Below are 22,874 nucleotides of genomic sequence, written 5' to 3' on the forward strand. Positions count from 1 at the left end.
TGAGTGGAGTGTTGTGCCCGTTTCTGGGATGTCTCACTGTCATCAGCTTAAAACTCTTATTAGTCACTAAGTGGAGAAAACATTTTCCTTTCTCCCTGCTGTCCTGAGAAATACAGATGAGAGATCAATCATAAAATGGCTCCTTGGAGCCCTAAAATGATATCAAAACATTCCACAAGAACTTCACAGGCATAGCATTCTTCAGATAATGAAAATAATGAAAAATATCAAAATTACAATAAAAAATGCAGGTATTTAAAATTTTACTCTAAGAAAGATAGTAAATTACATAGAATTGGTTTTAAGAATAACATTTCTATTTTTACCTTTTTATGATAATTACAATACTGAGAGTAATTAATATAGGAAAACCATCCATTGTATCTTCACAGAGCTACTAGTAAATCTGATGGATGGCAAGGCAGATTTATAAACACTCTCCATCATTAGCTGCTGAACAAAAGGAAGCCTGTGAACGTTGTGTCATCATCCTCATCCGCAAACAGGCCGTTAAACCTCTCCCCTCCGGACACCTGCAGCCACACCTCGTCCCCCAGCTTCAGCGGCAGCACAATGCCGCCGGAGGCCTGGTCCTCAGAGCTCATGTAACTGTCCTTCGTGTGCAGTATTTTTACCCCATTTTTGACCAAAGATACCTGCACATTCCTGGAGAAAACAGTGATGTGGTAGGTGAAGTAATAGACCCCGGCAATGTGGCAAGTAAATTTTCCCGTAGCTATATCATAATGGTTGAATTCATTATACAAGATCCTGTCAAATTTAATGGGTACGTCTGAGGAAGGAAACTTGCTTAGCACCGTGAGCCCCACAGTGAAAGCACTTTTTGGCAAGACTGGAGTCTCACCAATTTTTCCTTTTTCTCCTCGATCCCCTTTCCAGCCTCTCATTCCCCGGGCTCCTGGCTCACCTTGAGGTCCCAAGGGCCCAGCATCTCCCTTGGGGCCAGGCTTTCCAAGGGGGCCCATGGGGCCCTGCACACCAGTTGGGCCCACAGGTCCGCTGTTGCCCTTTAGCCCTGCTGGGCCGATGGGACCCACGTCACCTTTCTCCCCCTTTTGCCCTTGAGGACCAGTCTCTCCTCTGAGGCCTTTCTCCCCCAAGGGGCCAACAAATCCCTTTGGCCCATGTTTCCCTGGGGGTCCTCTGGAGCCTGGATCTCCTTTGATGCCTTTTGCTTCAACTCTTCCATCTGCTCCTAGGTAGAGAGAGAGGGAACCAAGGAAAAAGTGATTTGTGAAACATTACCTGTGAAAACAACTGGTTTTTCTACTATTGAGTATACACGTGTGATAAAACAGTGTACTGCACACACCCCCACACAAAACACTACTGAGCTCTCATCACAAGGTGCAACTCTTTACCATCTATTTGACTGCTAACCAATGCCGATCCTTGAGGAAACAACTGGAATTAGCTCAGGTTACTTTCAGGAAACTGACACTCAATTATATGATGTCCCCTGAAAAGCTCCTCATGGGAGCGAGCATTCATTGCTCTCTACGGCCCAGCCCAGCCTGTCCACTGTGCCAACTACATTGCGCTACTTGTCAATATGCATAACAGCTCCGTGCTTCCGGGTTCCTTCGCCTTGACTGGAGAGCAGTGGTTATGAGCATGGACTCTGAAGTTTAAAGCCAGAATTCAATCCTCTCTCCACCACTTACGCTCAGTGGGATGTTAGCCAAGCTGACTAGCCACCTCTGTTCCCTCCCCTGTAATATTGGGATAATAATATTACTTCACTTACAGGCTGTTGTATGGAGTCAATACGTGAAAAGCACTTAGAACAACCTCGCACAAAGTGAACATTATGTGTTAGCCATTATGACTAGTCTCCATCCCCATCGGTCACAATTGCCACGGTTCCTCCCTTCCTTTCAGGGCCGAATTCAATGCCACCTTCTCCATGTAGAGGCACTGAGTCAAAATGCAGCGTCATTCCTCAGTGCTCATGCACTAACTGGGGCTGCAGCAAGCTATCATCAAAGGCCAAATCCAGTGTCCTGTCTGATTCTATTTATTTATTTATTTAATATTTTATTGATTTCAGAGAGGAAGGGAGAGGGAGAGAGAGATAGAAACATCAATGATGAGAGAGAATCATTGATCGGCTGCCTCCTGCACGCCCCTTACTGGGGATCGAGTCTGCAACCCGGGCATGTGCCCTTGACCAGAATCAAACCTGGGACCCTTCAGTCTACAGGCCAACGCTCTATCCTCTGAGCCAACCAGGGAGCGCCTGTCTGATTTTATATGGCCCACAGCTAAGAATAATTTACATTTTTAAGTAGTCACAAATAACGTTCCACAATACATGACAATTATATAAAATTCAGATTTCATTTTTCATAAGTAGCGTTTCCCAGAAGCACTTCCCCACTTATATAAATAGAGACTACAGCTGCTTTTCGCTACGATGGCAGAGTTAAGTGGTAGTGACAGAAACCATATGGCCGGCAAAGCTGAAAATACTATCTGGCCCTTTGCAGAAAAAGTTTGCTGATCTCTGCACTGAATTATGAGCTTCTGGAGAACAAGAACTGTTACCTTTATTGTTGGGTCATTCCCACAGCCTAGTAAAGTACTTGTCCTTGGAAAGAACTTAATAATTACTGCTAAATCATTAATGGTTCAGAATTAGAGCATGGTAAAATGGAACACGATTTCTGACCTTGTTCCCCTTTCTGTCCGTGCATTCCATCCTTCCCTGGACCACCAGGGTGTCCTGGTTCTCCTAAGTGGAAAAGAGAGAAAAAAGACAAGAGTTGAATTTCAAATTTTCCTAGATATCGGTCTCAATCAGTGATGTAGACCGGAGAGAGGCAGATGTGAGGGAGCAGTAAGGGTGCTGAGTTGTGGAAAAGAAGTGAATTATTATAAAATGAATTGGACTTCTCAAGCACTCAGCTCCAAAAGGCAGGACAAGAAGGGAGCATGTGCACAGATAAATCACAATCGTGTTTTCTCATGTGAGGAGCACTCAGGATGTGATAAAATGTCTGAGGCACCTGGCTGGTGTGGCTCGGTTGGTTGGAGCTTTGTCCCATACATCAAACAAGGCAGGTTCGATTCCCGGTCATGAGGCAACCAATAGATGTTTCTCTCTCACATCAATATTACTCATTCTCTCTCCCTTCCTTTCTCTAAAAATTAATTTTAAAAAATGTCAGAGGCATTGGGTGACTTTCTCACTTCTCTTTTTCTTTATTTCCTTTTATGTTTTGAATTGAACATTTTATTTTTCATTTATGGTTTACATTTAAAATTATTTTGTATTAGTTTTAGGTGTACAGCATGGTGGTTAATAATATACTTTACAAAGTGTTCTTCCAATATTTCCAGTACCCACTGGGCACCATACATGGTTATTACAACATTATTGACTATATCCCCTATGCTCTACTTTACATCCTGGTGAGTATTTTGTAATTACCACTTTATACTGCTGCTTCTTCGTTTTTTTGGTTAATCCTCACCAGAGGATATTTTTCCCATTACTTTTTAAAGAGAGTGGAAGGGAGAGGAGGGGTGAGAAAGAAAGAGTGAGAGAGAGAGAGAAACATCGATATGAGAGAGACACATTGATAGGTTGGTCTCCCACACATGCCCTAACCAGGGCCAAGGATGCACCTGAAACCCTGATACGTGCCCTCGACCAGGAATTAAACTGGAGACTCAGGTGCATAGGCCACTGCTCTAACCATTGAGGTATCCAGCCAGGACCAAATTTGTACTTCTTAATTCCTTCACTTTTTTTTATCCAGTCCTCAAACCCATCCCTCTCTGGCAACCGTTAGTCTGTTCTGCATCAATGAGTCTGTTTCAATTTTGTTTGCTTATTTATTTTTGTTCTTTAGATTCCACATATAAGTGAAATCATATGGTATTTGTCCTTCTCTGACTGACTTATTTTACTTAGCATAATACCCTCTAGGTTCATCAGTCCCAAATGGTAAGATTTATTGGATTTATTGGTGACAGCCATTCTGATAGGTATGAGGGGATATCTTACTGTGGTTTTAAGTTGCATTTCTCTGATGATTAGTGACACTAAGCATCTTTTCATATGTCTGTTGGCCATCTGTATGCCCTCTTTGGAAAAGTGTCTATTCCAGTCCTCTGCCCATATTTTTAACTAGATTGTTTGACTCCGGTGTTGAGTTATATGAGTTCTTTATACATTTTGGATATTAACCCGTTATCAGATGTATCATTGGTGAGTATCTTCACCCATTCAATGGGATGTTTTTATGTTTTGTTGGTAGTTTTCTTTGCTGTGCAAAAACTGTTTAGTTTGATGTAGTCCCATTTGTTATTTTTTAAAAATATATTTTTATTGATTTCAGAGAGGAAGGGAAAGGGAGAGAGAAATATCAATGATGAGAGAGAATCTTTGATTGGCTGCCTCCTGCATGCCCCACACTGGGGATCAAGCCCGAAACCCGGGCATGTGCCCTGACCAGGAATCAAACCATGACCTCCTGGTTCATAAGTCAATGCTCAACCATTGAGCCACACTGGCTGGGCCCATTTGTTTTTTGTTTGTTTCCCTTACCTGAGGAAAACATATCAGAAAATAGTATTACTAGAAGAAATGTCAGAGGTTTTGCTGCCTATGATTTCTTCTAGGAGTTTTATGGTTTTGAGTCTTACATTTAAGTATTTAATCCATTTTGAGTTTATTCTTGTATATGGTGTAGAAGGTAGTCTAGTTTCATTTTTTTTTTTGCATGTATCTGTCCAATTTTCCCAACACCATTTACTGAATAGATAGTCTTTTTCTCATTATATGTTCTTGCCTCCTTTGTCAAATATTAATTAACCATATGGTGTAGGTTTATATCTGGGCTCTCTATTCTATTCCTTTGAACTATTTGTCTGTATTTATGCCAGTATTATGCTGTTTTCATCACTATGGCCTTATAGTATTGTTTGATATCAGGTAGCATGACACCTTCACTTTGTTCTGTTTCAAGATTACTGTGGCTATTCAGGGTCTTTTGTGATTCCATATAAATTTTTTCATTATTTGTTTTAGTTCTGTGAATTATGTCATTTACACCTTGATAGAAATTGCATTGAATCTGTAGATTGCTTTGGGTAATATGGGCATTTTAATGATGTTAATTCTTCTATTCTATTTACATGGCATATGCTTCCATTTATTTGTATGTTCTTCAATTTTTTTTCTTCAGTATATTATAATTTTCTGAGTTCAGGTCTTTTATCTCCTTGATTAAATTTATTTCTAGGTATTTTTGATGCATTTATAAGTGGGATTGTTTTCTTTCTTCCTCTTTTTGAGGTTTCATTAGTGGTATATAAAAATGCAATTGATTTCTGAATGTTTATTTTGTATCTTGGTACTTTACTGAATTTATCAGTTCCAATAGTTTTTTGTTGTTGTTGTTTGTTTGTTTGTTTTTTGGTAGAATCTGTAGGGTTCTCTATATACAATATGATGTCATATGCAAATAATGACAGTTTTACTTTTTTGTTTCCAATTTGAATGCCTTTTATTTCTTCTTCTTGTCTGATTTCTGTGGCCAAGACTTTCCGGTACTATGTTGAATAAGAGGGGTGAAAGTGGACATCCCTTTCTTATTCCTAATCTTAAGGAAAACACTTTGAGTTCTTCCCATTTTATTTATGTGGTATAACACATTAATTGATTTGCAGATATTGTACCCACCTTGCATTCCAGGAATAAATCCCATTTGATCATGGTGTATGATCTTTTTAATGTATTGCTGGATCCAGTTTGCTAATATTTTGTGGAAGATTTTAGCATCTATGTTCATCAGAAATATTGAACTACAACTTTCTTTCTTTGTATTGTCTTTAATCTGGTTTCAGGATTAGGATAATGCTGGCCCCATAAATAAGCATGGAACTTTTCTCTCCTCTTGAATTTTTTAGAATAATTTAAGAAAGGTGGGTGTTAATTCTTGTTTGAATGTAGGTAAAATCCACTTTTGAAGCCATCCAGTCCAGGACTTTAGTTTGCTGGAAGTTTCTTTTATTACCACTTCAATTTCATTAGGTTTTCTGGTTTTTCCATTTCAATTCAGGTTTTCTGGTTCTTCCTGATTGAGTTTTGGAAGATTGTATGTTTCCAGGAATTTATCCATTTCACCCAGGTTGTCCAATTAGTTGGCATATAATGGTTCATAATATTTTCTTATATTCCTTTGTATTTTTGTGGTGTCAGTGGCGATTTCTCCTCTTTTATTTATTACTAGAGGCCTGGTGCATGAATTCGTACACCAGTGGGGTCCCTTGGTTTGGCCTGTGGGATCGGGCCAAAACCAGCTCTCTGACATCCTCTGAGGGGTCCCGGATTGCAAGAGGGCACAGGCCAGGCCAAGGGACCCCACCAGTGCACAATCACGGCCAGGGAGGGATGCGGGAGGTTGGCCACCCAAGGAGGAACTACGGGAGGGCTCCAGGGCATGTCCGGCCCATCCGGCTCAGTCCCAATTGGCCGGACCCCAGCAGCAAGCTAACCTACCAGTCAGAGTGTCTGCCCCCTGGTGGTCAGTGCACGTCATAGCAAGCGGTTGAATGGCCTTAGCATATCATTAGCATATTACACTTTGATTGGTTAAACAGATGACCGGACACTTAGCATATTAGGCTTTTATTATATAGGATTTTATTTATTTGGGTCCTCTTTCTTTCTTGAATAGTCTTGTTACAGTTTTATTCATCTTATTTATTTTTCCAATAAACCAGCTCTTTGTTTCATTGATCTTTTGTATTGTATTTTTAGACTCTATTTATTTCTGCTCTGATCTTCATTATTTCCTTCCTTCTATTCACTCTGGGCTTGGTTTGTGTGATTTTTCTAATTCTTACACCTAGTTTACTTAGGTGTAAGGTTAGATTGTTTATTTGAGATTTTCTTATTTCTTGAAGTAGGCCTGAAACGCTATGAATTTCTCTCTTAAGACTGCTTTGCTATAGATTTTGTGTTTTCATTATCATTTATCTCAAAAAATCTTTTGATTTCTTCCTTGATCTCATAGTTGACCCATTAATTGTTTAGCAACATGTTATTTAGCCTCCATGTGTTTGTGAGTTATTCAGGTATGTGTTTTTTCTTATAATTGTGGACAGAGAAGATGCTTGATATATTTCAATCTTCTTAAATTTATTGAGACTTGTTTTGTGTCCTAAATGTGGTCTTTACTAGAAAATGTTCCATGTGCACTTGAAAAGAATTTATATTATGCTGCTTTGGGATGAAATACTCTAAAAATGTCAATTAAATCCATCTGGTCTAGTATGTCATCTAAGGCCTCTGTGTCCTTGTTGATTTTCCGTCCGGAAGATATATCCATTGATGTAAATGAGGTGTTAAAATCTATTTTGACAAAAAATCTCCTACTACAGCCATATTATTGTCAATCTTTTCCTTTATGTCCATCAAGATTTGTTTTATATATTTAGGTGCTCCTCTGTTGAGTGCATAAATGTTCACAATGGTTATATTCTCTTGTTGGATTGATCCTTTTATCATTATTTAATGTATTTCTTTGTCTCTTATTATAGCATTTGTTTTGTTTTTAATTATATATATATATATATATATATATATATATATATATATATATGTGTGTGTGTATATATATATATATATCCTATCTAATAAAACAGTAATATGCAAATTGACCGTACCTTCGCTATGCCCACAGCCAATCAGAGTGAACAAGATGGCGGTTAATTTGCATATGCTGAGGGAGGGAGGAGTGAAGAAAACAGAAAGCATGGCGGCTGCGCAGGTGGGCGCGGCGCAGCTGTGGAGCATGAGGCCATGGTGGCCTCTGAGGCAGTGGTGGGCAGTGTGAGCGGCAGCAATGCGGCCACAGTGGTGGCGGTGGTGGCAGTGGACGGGGCGCGCAGTGGAGGCGGCAGGCGGGGCGTGGCGGGCGGTGTGCGAGGTCGCGGTGGCCTTGGAGGTGGTGGTGGCTGCGGGCAGGGTGTGGTGAGGCGGGTGGCACGTGGTGGGGCGGGTGGGCAGGTGGGGCCGCAGAAGCAGCACGCGGGGCTAAGGAGGTGGCGGCAGCGTGGGCAGCGGGTCGGGGTTATCAGAGGCAGTGGAAGCGCACGGCCACAGAGGCAGCTGTGTCAGCAGGCGCAGAGGGTCGGGAGTGTGGGGCGAGGCGGGCTGGGTTGGGTGGGCGGGACGGGCGGGAGACACCACGCCCGTTCGGCCCGCCCTGCCCTGCCCGCTGCAGCGGGAGAGGTGGGGGGGCAGGAGGGAAGCCCGCCAGAAGTCTTGCAGGAAATGTTCCTGCAACGGGTCCCTAGTATATATATAGCTAGATAGATATAGATATAGATATATAGATATATATTATTGATTTCAGAGAGGAAGGGAGAGGAGAGATAGAAACATCAATGATGAGAGAGAATCATCAATCAGCTGCCTCATGCACATCTCTTACTGGGGATCGAATCCGAAACCTGGGCATGTGCCCTGACCAGGAATCAAACTCTGATCTCCTGGCTCATAGGTTGACACTCAACCACTGAGCCACTCTGGCTGGACTAATCTTTGTTTTAAAGTTTATTTTGTCTGATATAAGTATTGTTACCCCATATAATTTTTGTTTCCATTTAATATCTTTTTTTATCCCTTTACTTTTAGTCTATGTATGTTTTTAATTCTGAGGTAGGTCTCTTTTAGATAGCACACATATGGCTCTTGTTTTCTTATCCATTCAGCTACCCTATGTCTTTTGATTGGAGCATTTAAGCCATTTACATTTAAAGAGATTATTGATAGTTATATATTTATTGTCATTTTATTCTTTATAATAATATTTCTCTTTTTTTCTTTCTTCTTAAAGAAGTCCTTTTAACATTTCTTGTAATAGTGGTTTTGTACTAATACACCCCTTTAGCTTTTTCTTGTCTGGAAAGCTCTTTATTTCTTCTTCAATTTTAAATGCTAGCCTTAATATATAGAGTAGTTTGATTGTAAGTCTTTGTTTTTAATCACTTTGAATATTTTGAGTCAATTCATTCTGTTCTGAAATGTTTCTGTTGAGAAATTATGGAGGTTTTATGGGAGCTCCCTTGTAGGAAACAACTATCTCTTGCTGCTTTTAAGATTCTCTCTTTGTCTTTAACCTTTGCCACTTTGATTTTGATGTGTCTTAGTGTCAGCCTCTTTGGGTTCATCTTGTTTGGGATTCTTTGTATGTCCTGGACTTGTGTGTTTTTTCCTTTTCAAGATTAGGAAAGTTTTCAGTTATTGTTTCTTCAAATAGGATCCAATCTTTTGCTCTCTCTCTTCTCCTTCTGGCATCCTTGTATTGCAAATGTTGTTACACTTCATTGTGTCATATAGATCCCTTAAACTTATCCTCATTTTTAAAAATTCTTTTTTCTTTTTGCTTCTCTGATTAGGTGTTTTTGCTACCTGTCTTCCAAATCACTAATTCAATCTCCACTTTATCTAATCTGCTGTTGATTTCATTTCAGATATTGTATTCTTCATTTTTACCAGTTCTTTTTTTATGGTTTTTGTGTAGTTTTTTATATGTTTACTATCTCTTTGTTTAAGTTCTCACTGAGCTCATCTATTATTCTTCTAGGTTCCTTGAGCACCCTTATAACTATTGTTTTGAACTCTGTATCCGGTAGATTGCTTGCCTCCATTTCATTTAGTTATTTTCTGGGTATTTCTTCTATACTTTCATTTTTAGCATTTTTTTGTAATTGTTTCCATGCATTAGGTAGATATGCTATGCTTCCCAGTCTTGGTATGGATGCCTTATGTAGTAGGTGTCTTGTGGGCTCAGTGGTGCTGTCTCCCTGATCACCTAGGTGGTACATGCTCCAAGAATGTCCCTCTTGTGTGCTATGTGAAACTTGCTATAGTAGTTGAGTTTTGGTTGGTGTTGGTCAGTCTCTGGGTAAGGTTGGTTCTTGGGCTATCTATGAGAATTGACTTCAACCACGGTTTATAAGCTCCTATGTGAGGACTGACCCCATGAAGAAGAATTTGCCTCAGAAGGGTCTGGTCCCTGCTGAGATCTCACTTTGGGTGTGCAGCTAATTGGCTCATGCTTTGATGTGGTCTGAATCCTGTCATTGGGTGTGCTGAAAGATGGCATCTGTAGGTGGTGTGGGAAAGGGACTCAGCACAGGGACCCTGGCAGCTGTTTCTTCAATTCTCTTCCTGGGAGTCACACAAACTAGTCTGACCTCAAACGACTTCAGAACACTCTGATCCACCCTCCCTCTGTTGGTGACCGGGGTGTGTGGTCATGAATGTTATTTGGTGCATTGTCTTTTTAAGAGTGCACTTGGGTTTCCAGCAGATTCCTATCTCTCCCTGGTAGATAGAATCACTGTTGATTTTCACAGCCAGATGTTATGTGATCTCCTCTGGTGCTCCTGGTTGGCTGAGATCCATGCTCCTCAAGAGGAAACTTTGAAACTGAGATATCCTTTCAGATTCTTTACCTTTTCTTGGCTTTCTCCTTCCTACCAGTCTCAATGGGTCTTCTTCTGTAAATCCTTGGTTATAAGACATGTTCAGCTTATCTTTGCTGGTTTTTCAGGTTGATTGTTCTATAATTTAGTTGTAATTCCAGTTTGAACCTAGGAGGAGGTAAGCATAACTTCCACCTACTCTGCTGCCCTCTTGGGTCTCCCTCTTCCTTTTCTATCACTCTTGTGGAGAATGGAGTGGAAGGTTTACTAGCCTACTACAAAAACACAGATGACTATGGCTACACAACATGATTTTGGATAGAAGGGAGGGTTCTGGAAGGATCTCTCTAGTGCTTTAGAGTAATGGAAAATGTCACTGATCAATTGGCATGGCAGACCCCATTAGGAACATCAAGTGAGTGAGGTTTTGCTGAACACACACAAGACCTTATTCTGGAAACAGGTTTCCATGAACTCCAACCCTCCATGTTGTAAGTTAAGGCATGGCAGAAGAAAAACTTACTAGGATGTGGTTCACTCCAGATGGCTTCCCTCATAGCAACAGACACCCCAGACTTCAAGTCCCCAGCTGTGGGGTGACAGGGACAGGGAAGGCCAGTTTCCTGGTCCTGACCAAGGACTGACATGGGCATATTTATATCAGTGATGTCTGGTCTCCTGGGACTTCAGGCAGACCCTGGATACTGGGAAGTCTCTGAGCAGCAGTCACCCCTACATTTACTTCCTTTTCCTTCCCTCTCAATTCCCTTCACTGGCTCACTCCTGAAGTATAAGTCTTCCTATTCTTCTTTTTTGTTTCTCTGCTTAAGTCTCAGTTCTCCCATTGTCTAGAACAGTGGCCCAAAGCTTTCATGATGTACACCTCCAAGTCACAAAGAATGGACATGTACTCTAATTAATATGCATTTATGTATTCATAAATTACATGCAGATAATGTTCTTAAAAAGTATTCATTATTAAAACACACAAAACACATTTGAAGAGAGTAAAAAAATGAAGTTAATTATTAGTGTGAGAAGTATGATTAAATAAACTTCTGAGAAACATATGTATATATTATATGTATGAACTCTGTACAAAATATATATGTATATATGCTTTGAAGAAGTATGAAAAACTCAAAAGAATGGATAACATTGAAGAATAAGGAGAGAGATTCAATAAGGGAGAAATAGACAAATTTGGTGCTGGATATATAAGCATTTGTCTTTGTCTACTTATTATCTGTCTCCTGTGTATATAAAATATCTTAAAATATTAAAATTAAAATTCCATATATTTGTAAATAAAACACACACACCCACTATTGAATCAGAGAGGGGATGAGCACCCAAAGGTGAGACTCTCACCTCACTCCACCAGAAGTGCTGAGCTGCAAAAATGTTGCCTTGAGACTGGAGCAAAGTATACTCGGATTTTAGAGAAAGCTGATGTAACCCCGGAGTTTGAGGTCATGACTGATGCCCGACTTTCAACTGGAAGAGTCTAAAGAACAAGGCAACTGGAGCAAGGTCTCTACCTGGCACTGGAGGGTCGCAAAGCTGCAGACATTCCAAGAGGTTTTCTTGTGAACCTGGCAGCTGAGGGCATCATGGTAGGAGGCTTGAAGAGGTAACACTCGGACTTGGAGGAGGAAGTGGAGGATGAGAAGTGGGACTGGGGTCCAACAGGCCTGAGAAGCTACCAGCAAGCCCTGCTCCACACCTCCCTAGACCAGCTATTTTCAACTGATGTGCTGAAAGAACTTATAAAACATGCAACTATTAGTCAGGGGCACTGAGCTCTTTTCCCTTCGATTGTTAAATACATTTAAAAAAGACAACAGCCAACACAACAATAGCTGTCTGATTTGAATGCCCTGTCTTGAACCATAAATATATAGGTCATATAATAGAGTTGCAACTTATTGGTCATGTTGCATATGGTTGCATCCGATTGGTTAATTCTGGTACCAGAAATCCTTATATAAAAGTATGGGCACCAGATTTTTAAAAAAGCCACTTTGAGGCAAAAAGGGTAGGTAAGCCCAGCTGGTGTTGCTCAGTGGTTCAGTTTTGACTCATGCACCAAGAGGTCACTGGTTTGATTATGGGTCAAGGTACATACCCGTAAAATCAATAAAAATATTTTTTAAAAGGATAGGTAATTACTATTACTATTTTTTGTAAATCAATCAAAATTATACCTATTTCTTATTAGATCAGTAAAAATATATATATTCTTTTTGGTGTGCTGCAGAACTTTAGTAATTATTGTATGTGGTCCATGAGATGAAAAAGGTTGAAAATCTCTGTCCTAGAAAAGTCCACCTTGAGCACCCAGCCTCTGCAAACCTACCCTCAGCCACAACCTCTCCAGAAGCTCCAGGCAGCTCCTCGCCTGGCTCAGGCGCCCTGCCCCCTTGAGTCCCTCATCCTGGGCAAGGAGGACTTCTCCTGTCCACCCCCACCGGCTCTATCTCAGGGAGCTGGGAGACTGCCATCAATGAGACTGAGATCCTCTGAATCTGGGGCTCTCCCAGGATCCCAGAATGAAGTGCTGCCCCAGGCCGATCCAGGCTTCTCAGAAGCTCTGAGCTCCTGGTACTTGATGGACTCTGGTCTGCATGACTGTTCTCTAGATGTTGACACATCCAAAGTGGAGAAGGAGCCTAAACCGGCCCCACCAGAGCCTCCTCACAGCCTCTTTTGTGCCCCAAGGTCCTGGGAGTAGAATGAACTAGGTCACCATCATGGAAATCATTTTGGGATCCTAAAACTTTGCTGGGGGCCAGGTGCTCCCTCCACATCTCAGCCTCAGTGGGCTGGATCCCTGGGTGCAACTCTGTGTGTTTCGGTGGGGGCTTTAAGCAGTGACTATGGCTTCCTTTCCTCCCATTTCGGGGTTTCACCCTCTCGCAGTGTGTGTGTCTGGTTACCGCAGCCTTGTGAAGGTGGGTCTTCCTGAATTAATTTATCTGTTCTTAATGCCTCAATGAGACTCCGTTTCTGGAAGTCTGATTTCCCACCTCCACATTTCCTTTGCCTTCCCCTCCAGTTCCTGCTCCCTCTGTGACCACTGGGGCCTCCTAGAAGATAAGCTGGGCCTGTCAAAGGATGACAGGGATGTGCTGCCTGGTTGCTATGGAAACCCAGGCTCTGCCTTTTAAACTGTGAGGAGACACCCCGCCAGCATGGCTCAGTGGTTGAGCATTGACCTAGGAGCCAGGAGGTCATGGTTCGATTCCCAGTCAGGGCACATGCCTGGGTTGCAGGCTCTATCCCCAGTGTGGGGAGTGCAGGAGGCAGCTGATCAATGATTCTCCCTCATCATTGATGTTTCTACCCCTCTCTCTCCCTTCCTCTCTGAAATCAATAAAAAAAGATACTTTTTTAAAAAAACTTTATAAACTGTGAGGAGCAAGAGGGGCTGGCCTCCTCCCCACAGGCTGAACCCCACCGCCTTGGCAGGACCTGAGTCCCAGCAGCCTCCTAGGCTGGGCCACGTGCAGTGGAGTAGAAACCAAACTGCTCCACGCCACGTTGTTTTAAAAAAGATGGGCCCTGGCCAGCGTGGCCCCGCTGGTTGGAGCATCCTCCGGGGCCCCAAAAGGTGGCAATTCATGATTCCCAGTCAGGGCACGTACCCAGGTTGTGGGTGTGACCTGGTTAGGCCACAGGGGTAGGTGTGGGAGGTGGCAGATCGATGTTTCTCATATGGACATTTCTCTCTCTCTCTCTCTCTCTCTCCCGAAAAATCAATGGAAAGTGTGCGCTTGGGTGAGGAAATAAATAAATAAATAAACAAATAAATAGTTTCCCCTTAAAAAATAAACATAAAAGAAAGGTGGGCCTTGTGATTTTTTTTTGGGGGGGGGGAGGTGGTGGTGGTGATTGTTTGTAATTATTATTTTTAAGAAAATATTTTGGAAGACAAAAAGAAGAAGAAGTCACCTGCAACTGCCCAAATGGCAGAGCAAAGCAGACAGCAGCCTGGGGAATGCCCAATGCCTTTGGAGTCTGGCGGGCACAGGTGTCACGCTGCGCAGGCTAGGTGAGTGCCTCCAGAGGAGCCAGGCCTGAGATGTTTTGTAAGGGCCAGCCCCCCAAAAAAATACTTCCAAGGAAGGGGGCCCCAAAATCAAGATAAATTGGGGGACTTTCTGATGCAGTGAGGCAGTGAGTGAATTGCCCACTTTAAGAAAATGGTGCAGAAGGGGGTCCACAAAGAACCCCAAAAGAGTTTCATAAGAGAAAAGCCAGCATTGGGCATTGGGTCATCTTCCTCAGGGGCACCAACACAGATTTCAATAGCAATGACTAAATAATAGCTTCTTGCCCCTCTTCTCCCTGGCCCAGCCTCATCAATGGAGTCAAAAGTGGTCCTTGCAGTGAGGAAGTGAAAGGTGGAGGGATCATGAAGCACAGGTGTAATCTGATCAGGCAAACACACACACACACACACACACACACACACACACACACACACACACACACACCACTATAGTGCTAGTAGAGAGTAGAAGAAAGGATTTCATTAAGCTTGAGGTTTTAAACTTGGGACTGGGCTTTATACAACTCAGAAATGAGTCAGGTCTAATGCCTAAAAGTGCTGTAGACTTACTGGAAATGCAGTCCAGTAGGAGACCCCACAGAGCAGATTTGTAGGGCGATGGTCGAAGGGAAATGACATTGCTTCCTGGGGACACTCTGCTTCATTTAGCCCACCCAATAACGCCCTGGGCCTCCACACACATGAGCAGGGAAAGAGAAACACCTAGACTCCCATTCATCTGTACCACAGACTTCCTGTACTAAGTAATTGTTCTCCTTGTTTTACCAAACTTTAACAAAGGCTTTTAAAATATATTCCAACAGCCTTTGTTGGTGAAGAATTAATTTTACTTCATCCTGAAATTACCTGTTGAGTATTATCTCAATCATTTAAAAAATGGACAGAGGAATACATAAACTTCTGATATGATTAATAAGTATCAGAAGAGCCTTCTAAAATGTTTATCATTAAGTTTGGAGAAGTTTTTCTAGTACAAAATGTATTGCTGAGAAAAATGACAAGGGTTTGTGCTTACATTCCACACAGAGTCCTTTCCTATTAACTGGGATTCTTCCTGTTAATAACTCATGGGATGTCTCATGGTACAATTTACAGTTAGGATGAGGTTCGCCTTAATGCATGTAAATGTAAATTCATGTGTCTTAATAATGTCTAGGTTTTTACAGACTTCTTGTCAGACCTGACCCCTAACCTGTGCATCGTTGACGAGCTCACACGCAGAACAGAAATGGCAGCTCTGCTATTTGCAGGTGAGTCTGTAAAGCCTGTATCATCAAGCCCACCCTCCACCTTCAGCTTCTTGGCAGGAGTGATTGAGGCCCATCTGCTTGGCGTAGTTTGATAGTATAATTGGAAAATCGCTGCCCAGGCACACTTAACTGCAACCCACCACGATCCACGAGAGCAGCTGATGGCTGCCTGAGGCCCCCGCCAACCTGTTTGCACTGTGGGCCTCCCGCTCTTCCCACAGGACAAGTTCATTTCCCACGTGTCCATCTGCAAATGGACCCAGTGCGGCCACCCATGCCAATGCATATGCAAGCATCCCTCAGAGATTTTGCGTTCAGTTCCAGACCACTGCAATAAAGCGAGGATCAAAATAAAGCGAGGTGTAATTTTGCTGGGGAAAGGTATTGCTTTCAATTTGTTAAAAATATCTGTGAAGCACAATAAAATGAGTTGTGCCAGTATTAAATATTTTAAAAACTCAGGTTTTTCTTCACCTATATTCATCTTTTAAAATGTCAATAGAATTTTTGATGTTTTCTTCCTGAACCCAGGTGGATCATTCTGGTAATGGTCAAACCAGGGCTTAAGAACCCCATTCAAAAACCGAGCCTATCTGTTGGCGCTATTAAAAACCACTCCCACATCCTGACTTTTGCAAATCTCCTTTCCTGGGGCTGGATCCTGTCCCCAAGCCCTGGGGCAGGTCCCAGCACAGGCAGGGATCCCAAGTAGCAGCTGTATGGCTTCAGGTTAGTGTCCATTTTTGTATTCTTTACCAGTCCTCTGCCTTGCAGCATGGCGAGGCGTTAACTCTCACCTGCACTGCAGCTGGGTGCTCTCTGGCAAAAACTTAACATGCTCAAAGTCACTGATCATCCAGAGAGATGCAAATCAAAACGACAATGAGGTACCATCTCACACCTGTCAGAATAGCTATCATCAACAAACGACAAGTGCTGGAGAAAAAGGAACCCTCATGCACTGCTGGGGGGAATGCAGACTGGTGCAGCCACCGTGGAAGACACTATGGAGTTTCCTCAAAAAAAAAAAAAAAAAAAGGAACTGCCATTTGACCCAGTGATCTCACTCCTAGGACTATATCCCAAGAAACTAGAAACACCAATCAGAAAGGATATATGCACCCTTATGTTCATAGCGGCACAATTTACCATAACTAAGATTTGGAAACAGCCTAAGTGCCCATCAGCAAATGAGTGGATTAAAAAACTGTGGTACATCCACACAATGGAATACTATGCCGCTGTAAAAAGGAAAGAACTCCTACCACTTGCAACTGCATGGATGGACCTGGAGAGCATTGTGCTAAGCGAAATAAGTCAGTCAGAGAAAGATAAATATCACATGATCTCACTCATATGTGGAAGATAATGAACAACATAAACTGATGAACAAAAACAGATCCAGAGGCAGAGAAGCATCGATCAGACTGTCAAACCTCAGAGGGAAGGCAGAGGAGGATGGTGGGTGAGGGGAAGAGATCAATCAAAGGACTTGCATGCATGCATATAAGCATAACCAATGTACACAGACACCAGGGGGGTGAGGGCATGAGCGGAGGGGAGGGGAGTTGGGGGGGCAACAGGGAGGATAGGGGCACATATGTAATACCTTAATCAATAAAGAAAAAAAACACAAACTTAGCATTTGGGTCTCTCTATAGCCCCATGTGCCAAAGATCCATCATACTTGCCCTGTCGTCTGAGGCAGGAAGATCTGACATCATGTACTCCTGATAATGGTCTGCAGCAGCAGAGATGATGGCTAACAACCGGTTTCCCACACTAGATGAGAAAGTCCATGAGGACAGAGTTCCTGTCGTTCTTGTCCTGCGCTATATACACCCAGGCATTTGGCCCAGAATCTGGTGTGGAGCGGCTTTCAGTAAGTGTGTGCTCAGCAACGGGTGAGTGAGGAGAAGGTGATGACCGCACAGGTGATGAACGAATGAATGAGGGAAAAGAAATGAAGGGATAAATGGAACAGCAGCTAACGGCCACCAGGTGGTAAGTACCTGCATCCCCTTTGTCACCCTTCGCTCCATCGCGTCCATCTCTTCCAGGCAAACCATTGTGACCGGGATTCCCCGGGACACCAGGGTGCCCTTGCCTGCACGTGTCCTGTGAGTTCGCGTTCCCTATGCAGACTCCAGTGGCAAGCAGGAGCCACCAGATCCTCATGGTGCAGATGACAGAGCTGACCTGAAAGAGGGAAGCACCGATCAAAAGGGGGAACCTTTGTCCCAGGACCATGGCACAGCCTCTGCTCCGCACCCCCGAGGCCTGCACAGACGGTCAAGGTGGGTCAGGGTGGAAGCTGGTAGCAGACCAAGCTGCTTACAACCAGAAGGACATCGTCCTTGGAAGGGACACATGTGATTGGCACCACTTTTAATGGTGAGCAATCCAGGAGGAAGCCAGGTTCCAAGTCAGGGCACTTCCCTTTACCGTGTCCCTTTGGGAAACCACTTTTCAGAGCCACAGAAGATGTTAGCACCTACTTACCCCAGAGAGCTGCTGCAAAACCAAATGTGGTCACCAGGCGCATGAAAGCACATTGTAAACAGCACGGCCGCTAGAGTTAGCATTTGACTCAGCAATCCCCCCGGGTGTACATGCGAAAGCACTGACAGCAGGGTCTCCAGCAGCTGGTTCTGCCCCATGTTCACGGTGGCATCACTCATGGTAGTCAAAAGGTGGAAGAACCCAATAAACGTATAGCAAACGTGGTCTATGCATGCGGTGGAATGTGGCTTAGCCCTAAAGAGGAAGGAAACTCTGGCCCCGCTGACATGGAGAAGCCCTGAAGCTTTATGCTGCTGCACAACAATGTCAGTGTCTCTAATGCCACTGAACCGCACACTCAAAAGTGGTTAAAATGGTTTTATGTGTATTTTACACAATACAAATTTAATTTAAAAATATTAAAGTGTTCTAAGTGGTCCTACTACGATTAGATATCTCCTTTGAGTCAAGGTTTGGTTTTTGCGGGAACTACTGTGAAAAAGGGCGCATGCTCACACACACCTGGGCACGCAGTGTGAGAAGTACACTTTCAAACCGCCCCTCCAAGCTAATGATTTGCTTTCCAACCTTATCAGAAGCTAAGACAACACTGGTTGGTGAGGCAGAGGCTGAGATCTGAAGGAATGTTCTAGACAAAGAGAACAACACCGGCAAGTCCCCCAGCAGTGTGAACACTGGGGATGCGTAGGCCCCCCCTGACCAGTCCATCTCCCCTGGAAGGGGCACATAGCACCCTGCCCCTCTCTTTCATGGCACCAGGTAGAGGGTTACATTTGTTTAGGTAATTGTGTAATGAAAAACCTGGCTCCCATCTGACTGTATTTTCTTCGTTCTTGTAGTCCCAGTGCTCAGTGTTAAGCCTGGAAGAGTAGGATGAATAAATATGTATAGAGTGGAGTGAATATGTTACGGTAGATAACTTCAGATATAAAAAAATAATAACAGAAGGCTAGTGCAACTGGTTAGAAGCCAGAACCTCTGCGGAAGGCAATGGACGTCTACACAGCCCTTTAGAAAGTTAAAGAGAAAGGACATCGTATCTAAGACCCAGTATTCTCACCCCCCAAATTCTTCTCAATACCCCAAAGTTTGTGTGCCATAGATATCAACTGGTTAGAAGCCAGAACCTCTGCGGAAGGCAATGGACGTCTACACAGCCCTTTAGAAAGTTAAAGAGAAAGGACATCGTATCTAAGACCCAGTATTCTCACCCCCCAAATTCTTCTCAATACCCCAAAGTTTGTGTGCCATAGATATCAACCCAGCGTTACCTGAGGTAGTGAAGACGTGGCTACTACACAATGTGGAACAATAAGTAGTTTAGATAGTAGAATAGTATGTAACCACTGAAATGATTATGAAGGTCATGTAGAAATATGTAAAAGCTATCAGTTGTGTAGAGTTGAATTTTTAAAAAGTAGACTAAAATGCCATGCACATTATGAATGCGCCTCTGTGATTATGCATATTGACAAAAGCTAGAAGCAAATAGACCCAATTGAACATGGTAGTTTTGGAATGGTGTTTTGTCCATGTTTTCACTGGACAATCAACTAGTGGCAGGAATCAACCTTTAGAAAAAATGCTGTTTTTACAGTGTCTATAAACATATTTCTAGGTATATATATTTTAAAACCAGATAGACTGCCATGCAAAAAATTACATCACCATCTTATGGAGGCCTCTGAATGTCACAGGCCTTGAGGCAAATAGAGTATTTTGGGGAAAGGAAATACAGATGTTTCCCTTTGAAGTTACAGACATATGCCTTTTCAGGAAATTGAGTTGTTTTCTTGGAGCCCAATTCCATAAATAATCTACACCAGCTTCTTTTGTTTAACTCAGAAGTGACTGGTAGTACTCAAATCTAAATTGCACAGGTCAACCTCTATTAAAGGGTCTGTATTTTTTTACTTTTTAATTTTTTTAAAATGTGTTACAATTGTGCCAGTAATTAAAAGCTTACAAGATAGTAAAGGTATCAAATTGTGATAAACTCCATTTTGTTTTTCAGCTAGAGAAGAGCTGAGATAAAGCAAACATTTATTCTTCTCCAATTTCTTCACTAGTTTTGGCATGCGTCATACAGGCAAAGATCGTAGCTAGCTTGCTTCTACCTCATGCCTACCCTGTAGACAACCTTCAGCAATTGGTTTTGAATAGTTGAATATACTTAGCTGCTAACCGAGCAGTGAAATAAGTCTCTAATAAAAGGGACAGAAGGGTTTGCATAAGGCATGCGATAGAATTTGTATTAATGTGTTACTTTAAAAAAATAAAACAATTACATTTGTGCTCTCACAAAGCCATGGTTTGGATCCTATTTCATGAGTTCAACCAGTTCTTATACTTGAATTTTATTGTCTGTTTATCTCTCCAAAATGCATTAGAGCTAGGACCACCGTCCAACCCCCATGCTTCCCTCCCTCCCTTCCCCTGCCCCTCTCATCTGGATCACAGCCACCTCCACCCGTCTGTGTGGCCTTCACTCTGCATCCAGACCAGGGTTCTTATCCAGCACCAAACGAGGTTATAGCTTTTTGAAGATAGCGACTGCATCTTTCCCATTCTTTTTTTCAGTATATCACAGTCAAATATTGGTTGAATGATGCAGTGACTGAATGAATGAGTGGAAGGGAGGGAGGGAGGGAGGCATGGAGGGATGGAGGGAGGAAAGAAGGAAGAAGAGAAGGTTGTCTTGGTTCTAACTGTGTGTAGGTCACTTGAGGTGACTGGCTATGAAATCGAATCCTTGTCAATGCTTCTGGTGAGGACTGCAGCGAGGATATTACTATGAAACTAGATTTTGGCCAGTGAGAAGTGAGCAGAAGGAATGTGTGCAACTTTTGGTCCTTAAATGGAAACGGTGTGCCCTCCCTTGCCCCTCCCCCTTTCCCATGGCTGACGTGAGCATGGGACCCTGAGCCATCTTGAACTCCTCAAAGGAGATAGAAAAACCCTGATACCTAATGGCGCCACAGACCAGACCAGACCTGCTAGCCCATCTTTGACGTGAGAGAGAAATATGCTGTTAACTGAGCTACCATTATGTGGGGTCCTTCACACACAGCTAAGCCTCCACCTTAACGCATGCAAGGTTTCCGCTGTGGAAGCTGTGAGGACGGTGTGGACTTCCATGGCAGCCAGCTTGGAAGATAACTTACCCCAGAGAGCTGCTGCAAAAACCAAATGTGGTCACCATGCGCATGAAAGCACATTATAAACAGCACGGCCGCTAGGGTTAGCATTTGACGCAGCAATCCCCCCGGGTGTGCATGCGAAAGCACTGACAGCAGGGTCTCCAGCAGCTGGTTCTGCCCCATGTTCACGGCGGCATCACTCATGGGAGTCAAAAGGTGATATACTGGAAGCCGACAATGGTCACTGCCTTGAGCAGATCAATACAATCAACGCGAATGCAGAGACCTCAGGAAGCTGCTGCCATCTCACAGCCTGGCATGCTGGGGCACAGGACACAGGCTGCAAATGACTCTCGAGTTACTGTTTTTTAATCCCAAATAAAATAGGTTCTTACTCAGTTAACTTCTTATTTCTGGATTGTTTCTTCTATGCTTGACTTAGATTTCTCCTTCAATCCTGAATTTCTTGATGAAAGGTTACTCAGTCCCCAAGGACATGATGACTAATTCATGGCCAAGGCTGAAGGTTTCAATACTAAGATTTCATAGGCTGAGCAGCCGCTGAGCCCCTGCTACTTTGGGCAGGGGATGAACTAATCCCCACACCCCTCCCCCCCCACCCCCCCGCCCCAAAGCTGCCAGTTAAGAATCTAAAAATCTCTGAATTGCCTTCACTGAATACATTTTCTTCCCTGTGCTCTATATGCTGTACACTATAGGTATTCCTTCTTCAACGTATGTTGAGGGGCTTTTAAAAAAAACACTACAGTGTAAACTAAGATAGCCATAAATATAAACGCACACATTAAAATTTGTGCAAAATTATCGACGAGCTGCTCTAGAAAAGTCTGCTCGTTCTATGGCTTTCTACGGTTTCAGGCCTCCGCCCAGCCAATTCAGAGTTCTGGCAGAAGAATGTCAAAATCTGCTTCATCTCCTATTTAGCCTCTTCCTCACAAACGAATTTTGGAACTGGCTCACTCCTTTCCTACCCAAAACTCTGCAGACATCTGCCTTTTTACTTTGCAAATAACTGAGCAGGATGGTCACACACTAATAATAAAAGGGCAGTTATAGGACTCTGATGCCTGAAATTGAACGTAAAGAATTATTTCCTAATGCACTTACCTGCTCCCCAGGGCTGTGGGCTGCACACAGGTGCTGAGCAAACCAGGACTCAAGGACAAACTAAATAAAATCACACCTTCCTGACACACAATTCCCTGGTGGATGTATCTGCAAAACAGCAGGAAGGGGCGGGAACAGAGGCACAAATGTCTTGGAAGAGCGTCAAAACTACAGCCACACGAGTCAGGCAGCATCCTCCACCAGCTCCACTGAGTTTAGAAAACTCGGCTCCTTTCCCCGTGGGGGAGCCCCCCCCCCCCCATCCTGTCCCGTTTAATGAAATGGGAG

General features: G+C 43.0%; 1 protein-coding gene across 1 annotated transcript; it reads right to left on the reverse strand.

Annotated features, from left to right (window-relative positions):
* Positions 1-371: 371 nt before the first annotated feature.
* Positions 372-22,623, reverse strand: C1QTNF9 (C1q and TNF related 9). The gene is made up of 4 exons (XM_079775464.1): positions 22,587-22,623; positions 17,808-17,994; positions 2,693-2,755; positions 372-1,216 (listed from the first exon to the last, which is right to left on the reverse strand). The coding sequence occupies exons 2-4, from the start codon at positions 17,971-17,973 to the stop codon at positions 447-449; spliced, it is 999 nt and encodes a 332-aa protein (XP_079631590.1). The 5' UTR covers positions 17,974-17,994; positions 22,587-22,623; the 3' UTR covers positions 372-446.
* Between the last annotated feature and the right edge of the window lie 251 nt (positions 22,624-22,874).

The sequence above is a fragment of the Cnephaeus nilssonii genome (assembly GCF_951640355.1).
Source record: "Cnephaeus nilssonii genome assembly, chromosome: 6".
NCBI classification, from domain to species: domain Eukaryota; kingdom Metazoa; phylum Chordata; class Mammalia; order Chiroptera; family Vespertilionidae; genus Cnephaeus; species Cnephaeus nilssonii.